The sequence below is a fragment of the Gekko japonicus genome, unplaced genomic scaffold, assembly GCF_001447785.1.
Source record: "Gekko japonicus isolate JY-2015 unplaced genomic scaffold, Gekko_japonicus_V1.1 scaffold1312, whole genome shotgun sequence".
NCBI lineage: Eukaryota > Metazoa > Chordata > Lepidosauria > Squamata > Gekkonidae > Gekko > Gekko japonicus.
In genome coordinates this window covers 443,750-449,560 of record NW_015164225.1, presented here as the reverse complement: position 1 = coordinate 449,560, position 5,811 = coordinate 443,750, and the positions used below count along the sequence as shown (strand labels likewise).

The following is a 5,811-nucleotide window of genomic DNA, read 5'->3' as shown; positions in this document are numbered from 1 at the left end:
GGGGGGGCAGGAAGGGTTGGGGGAGAGCTTTCCCAGAGCGTGTGGCTCCGGGAAGATGGAGGACGGGGCTGGGTGGGGGGCTCGCCTCGGCCGCAAGGACGGGGGGGGAGATCTTTCCTGGAGCGCGTGGCTCCGGGAATATGGAGGACGGGGCTGGGAGGCCTTGCCTGGGCCGGCCCGAGGCAGGCAGGGATGGGGGGGGGAGATTTTTCCCGGGGTGTGTGGCTCCGGGAAGATTTAGGACAGAGGGGGCAGGGGGATCTTGCCTGGGCCACACAGAGCAGCCCCAGGTAGGGATGGGGCAGGAAGGAAGCCAACTCACCCTCCTACTTCTGCCTCCTCCTGCAACGGAATGAGGCTGGAAGCAGAGGGTGGCCGGAAGGAGGGGGCAGGGCTTCGCCATGTGCCCCCCTGGCGCCTCACTGCCGGAGCGCTGCTCCGGGGCCCTCCGGCCCCATCCGAGGCCTGGGCAGCAGTATATTCTTCCTTTTATCTTTTCCTCTACAAACCTGAGGGTTGTATACAGGCCCCACTTTCGTGGCTGAATGAGAACTGGAATCCAGGTCTCCTTAGTATAACTCCGCTGTAGGGTGAAGAAACAACAAGAGACCAGAGTCCCTCAGCTTGCTTAACTACAGCTCTTTTTCTACAGGGCCTTACTGTGTTCCCAGGGACCCACATCTTGCTTCTGACACGCTTACCTCTGGGATGCAGGATAAGAAAGGTTTGAGGTAGATGTTGGAGCTGTATACTTTGAGATCATGATCTCCCAGGCCACGAGTCACCCCAATGGTTGCCATCATTCGTGCCTAAGAGGGAGGAAATGTCACAAAACGTATGACCACATGGAGTTGCATTTGTCAAGTCAAATGGGTGGCCCTTCTAGGTCAGGATGGACTACTGGCAGCAGTTCTCGAGGGTCTCAGGCTGACAAAGTTTCTTCCTAACCTTTGTTGCCTGTAAATGGATTAAGGACCTTTTATTCCAGCCGAAAGCAGTTAGAGGGGTAGAAAACTGACACTTCAAGGCTTCAGAAACATTTCTCTTTCTAGGCTAGTAACTACATGCTTCACGTAATGTGTATTTTTCCTTGCATGGCATGGTTTTAGAAACTCCACAAGCCCTCTATGTTCTATTTTTCAATGTGTACACATTTTCACCAGCAGGGGATGAAAAAAAATTTCTATCCAGGAAACGGCATAGGGGGAAAGGTCCACTCTTCTTACTCAGTGCTGAGGTCCTTATCCAACCCCCTACCCCCATGCGGCTTCTTTTACATAAAATTTAAAATGCCAGGACTGAACGCTGACCACCTGCCTCTCATCTAGTTGTTCACAAGAAGTGTTCTTTCTTCTTCAAACACTTCCTCATGTCCTCAACACACCTTTTTACCCTCTCCATATACGAGTGGAAACTTCAGATCATCTTCTTCTATCCTTTTATATGCCCTAGTTAGAAAAGGAGACACACATTTCATATATATACATATGTTGCAATTCAGATACAAGTTACCATCATCTCAGAAGCAGAGAACTACAGAACGCTACTGGAAACGCAGAACTGATTTGTATTCTACAAAACAGCAAGTCATAATAACCAACTCTTGTCAGCAATGTTTCACTTTTGCTCTTTGTGTACAGATGCATCTCTTTTGCCCCACAGTCATTTGTGATCAGATCCCTGAGGCACTATTCAGTCTGGTTTGTACAGGGCAATACCTGGATGAATGCACACACCATGGCCAATAAAATACCATATTCAGCTTCCTCAGAGCAAAACAAAACCCTCATGTCATTTCTCTCCAGCTTTAATAATATGGTACAAAGAGAGCAGGAAGAAAGAAAAAAATCCCCACCAAGCAGACCATGATGTTGTCAATGGAACATTTAATTTCTTGCTCTTGAATCAATAATGTTTAGATTAGAAAAAAAAAAAGGGGGGGGGGAATTACCAGCCATTCATGTTTTGGTCCCTGTATAGCATCTTCTTTCCCAGTTCCTTATGCTGGATTCTTCGGGGAAACTCAAGATGAGTAAATTCATTCCCCAGCAACTCAGGTCTCAAAAAGCCCTGTAAGAGAAAAGAACCTGTTAACCCATGACAGTCACTTGGATCTCCACTAAAACCAACAGAGGACCAAGCCCCCAAACCCCAGAGGATCCTCCTAGCTCTGCAGAGAGGGGTTCTAAAGCAGTTAGGCCCATGCAGACACCACAGGCAAAAAGATTAATCAGACTGCCTGCTTGGCCATATGGTAAGATTTTAAGATTGCCTTTACACACAATAGCTCACAGAGTAAATTGATAATCCACGAATGTGCAGGCCTTATGATTTCCATCTCTTGTAAGTCAGGATCATACTACTTTTTACTTTCTTTGTGTGTCCATTTTAATAGAACAGGTAACGCCCCATTCTTCTAAACAAGTACCCCAATGAACGTTTGGGTGTCCGATCCTCCTTTCATCCTTTCCAGACAGTGCAGAAGAAATAGTTACAGCAATTGTAACAGCTGTATTTTTTATTTTTCACATTCCCAACTAAAAGGCTTATTACAGTGATTTTCCAGTTTGGTCACATCAAGGACTTATACAACTTACTCTTTAGGCACATACCTCAGATCTCAAGGGTACGTTCACACATTGCACCAGAACCAGTAGCGGCAAGTGTATGAACCAACCAACCAAATTAATTTTTACCTTTGAAAAGTTAACAAGGGGTTGGGTCCTAGATGTTTGCCCCAACAGAATGAGTGCATTCTTTTACCCCAAGGGACTTTCTGATGATACAAGATGTTCTTGTGCCAGTGGAATGAAAGTATAGGATCTAACTCTACGGTTACTTCCAGACAAGCCTTGTGGCTTTTATTTGAGTTTAGAATTGTGTTTGAGATTAACATTTAGGGGGTTTCAGTTGGTAAAGTCATATATGATTACAGTAGGCTGAAGCCTTTGCAACATTGGTGAAGAGAACATACTATGCATCTCCATCACATAGTCATCCAACTAAAAGCTGAAGCATAAACAAATATGCCTGAGTCTGGCACAAAGGTTAAAGGGGAGGGGGCATTCCAGATCCCAAACACATTATCAATGAAAACAGGTGAAACTAGGAAGGTGGTACAGCAGTCTACATGTGGTGTGTGTACATGTATGCACATGCATATACTACACTTTGGCAGAGCAGAGAAAAGGAGTCCAATGTTGTAGTCTAGATCCTGTATTCTGGAAGGCTTTAATCTGATACTAGCTCATTTAGTGGCAGTGAAGACACACAAGTGGTAAAACGATAGGGCACAGTGGTGCTGGCAGCTTTCCTCCCAAAGGACATCAGTTATTGGTGAATAAAACAGGAAATTAATCCTGGATTTGTACTTTGAAGAGAAAATGTTAATGCATACTGTGGAAGCAAACTAGACACTCACCACAGTTTCTCACATTACTTTTACCAGAAACACACCTTAAGAGGCATGTTGGGATTCATCATACACAAGGTCTGACCTAGCTACCCACGCACAATGAAATCAGTCCAGAAACTTTCTCTCAGTCATCCGCTTTTCCTTCTCTTCATCTTACAACTGTTTCTCTTCCTGAAAAAGGAACAGAGATTCGCTCTGGCCTCTTGGGTTTGCCTCCCTCATCAAGGCTTAATTGCCAGGGCTGGCCCTCTGATTCCTACAACCTGTCAATATCCTAAAAAGAGGCAACTGCTCACCAAGCAAACCCTCAGCTAAGAAGCCAGCAATGCAAGCCCAGCGGAAGCACGTACATTCAGCCCACCCAGAAACCCTCACAAGAAGGGCCCAAGGCCAACTCACAAAAAAGAAAAAAGAAAATGAAGGACAGAGGACACTTTAGAGTGGGAATACTTCAAATCATGCCCTGAAAGGGAGGCAAACTCTGAATACTAACTCTCTTTAAGCACCTGGATTGTGGGGTCTGACAGAGTGTCTACAGAGTGCAAAGCAGATAAATAACCCACATTCAGTAATCCTAAATATGCATGTCAGTAACAGGAGGAACTAAGCACTGAAGGCTGGGGAAGGAAGGACAAACATCAGGCAGAAGGGCAGAGGTGGAACGTGTCCTATGCTCTTAATTTCATGGGACAGAAATACAGCTATAGAAAATAACACACATACAATCAGGAAAATGGTTAAGAGCAGCATCACAGATCACATTGGTATGATAAAAGGGTAGTTACTCCAGCACTTCTTACGACAAAGAGCTGGAGCCATAAAAGGCTCTGGCTCAAAGCAAAGTATTCAGACCCATGGGGGAAGTGCTGGATTGGTTTTCTGAGTGACAGTTTCCTTATCATAGCCAGCTGAAGAGGATCTGTTACTCAATGAAATTTCCTCCTTTCCAAGGCACAGAGGCTGCTTGGATAGAGAGCAACAGATAAGATTCCATCTGGTGTCTTGCCAAGGAGGTATGCTCTGAGCCAGGAAACACAGCCAGCCAGCAGTGCCTCCACTGGGTCACACTCAGGATTCTTCCTTTCAGTTTCACTGGATTTATTTCCATGTCCCTGGCTTAGGCTGCTTCCAGACTGGGATGGAGGCAAAAAGGTGCCCCCGCCACAGCAGCAAGCAGAGCAGGAATGGGTGAGAACACTGTCCACATGCCTGTGCACATGCTGCTCCTCTGCCGCCGCCACCCACCCTGGTCCTTCCTGTCCTGCCTGCACATTGGGCAGGGACCCCCACAGTCTTTGACCCCCTCCAGGCCTTTTTCCAAGCTATGCTATAGTGCAGGGTTGCAGATAAGGAAAATGCAGGTGAGGAAAAGATTTAAGCACCCTTTCTTTCCTGCTGCTTCCTTGCTCCAAATCACTCTATCTCAAAGAGTCTTCCCCCATGTTTGTTAGGCTTTTAATATGTACTTTTATGCCTAGTGTGTAGAGACTCTCAGTACCGTATCTTCAACAAGAAAACCTATAGATGAACCTTAGGGTGGGAAGCATATTATGTGTTTGCTGTGATTATTTTTCTGGACTTCTTTAAATAAAACAATACTGGTGGGGGGGAGACTGCGATTTAAAAGATGAGATAGGAACAGTGTGAGAGGGGTTATTTAATTCATGCCCCTTGCAGTTTTAGCTGCCAAACACCACCAGCTCAGCAAAAAATATTCATATCTACAAATGTGTGTGTGTGTTTCTGGAATTCAATCTTTGGCAGTAAAATGGTCCAAGAGGAAATAGAAAATAGTCTCTGTCCCCCCTGGAGTGGTCTCTCTTCTTAAATTGCATTGGGTTAAAAAGATATCTTCAGGGGGAAAATAATCACAAACTTACACATATCATAGTTTCAGAGGGTACGCGCGTTAGACATGAGTAGGATGAAGGGAGCTTTGACTCTCGAAAGCTTATACCCTAACAATCTTACTGGTCTCTAATGTGCTACTGGACTCAAATCCAACTGTTACAATTCATACAAAATCAGCTTCCAAAATATATTTGCGGTCAGCTGGGCAGTGTTAGGCAGTGGAGGTGGTAGATTAAAACAAATCATATAGGAAGAAAGTTCTTTCTTACTAAAAACTGCAGCCTTTGCCTCTCTGTCTCTGGAGTAAACTCCCTGGACATTGGAATGATTTCCCCATTACGGATGACAATGGCCCTGCAATGAAACATGGAATGATGACATTAGAGAAAGGGAGGGAGAGAGAGATCAAAAGAGAAAGAGGCAGAATAGGAAGGGCAAACAGCAGTAAAGGAAAGTTGTATTAGCCAAAGATCACTTGGCATGTGACTGTTTACTCTGCAGAAAGGTAAATTCCATGTAGGGCAAAAGCACATGTGCAGTCATGT

General features: G+C 45.3%; 1 protein-coding gene across 1 annotated transcript in view; it reads right to left on the bottom strand.

Annotated features, from left to right (window-relative positions):
- The window catches only part of LOC107108151 (protein phosphatase 1J-like), a 28,970-nt gene that overhangs the window by 6,590 nt on the left and 16,569 nt on the right, over positions 1–5,811 (bottom strand). Inside the window, exons 5-8 of the mRNA XM_015408552.1 lie at positions 5,536–5,620; positions 1,952–2,070; positions 1,385–1,448; positions 702–809 (exon numbers count right to left, since the gene is read on the bottom strand). Coding sequence (XP_015264038.1) covers positions 702–809; positions 1,385–1,448; positions 1,952–2,070; positions 5,536–5,620 — 376 coding nt within the window. The remainder of the gene's footprint in view (positions 1–701; positions 810–1,384; positions 1,449–1,951; positions 2,071–5,535; positions 5,621–5,811) is intronic.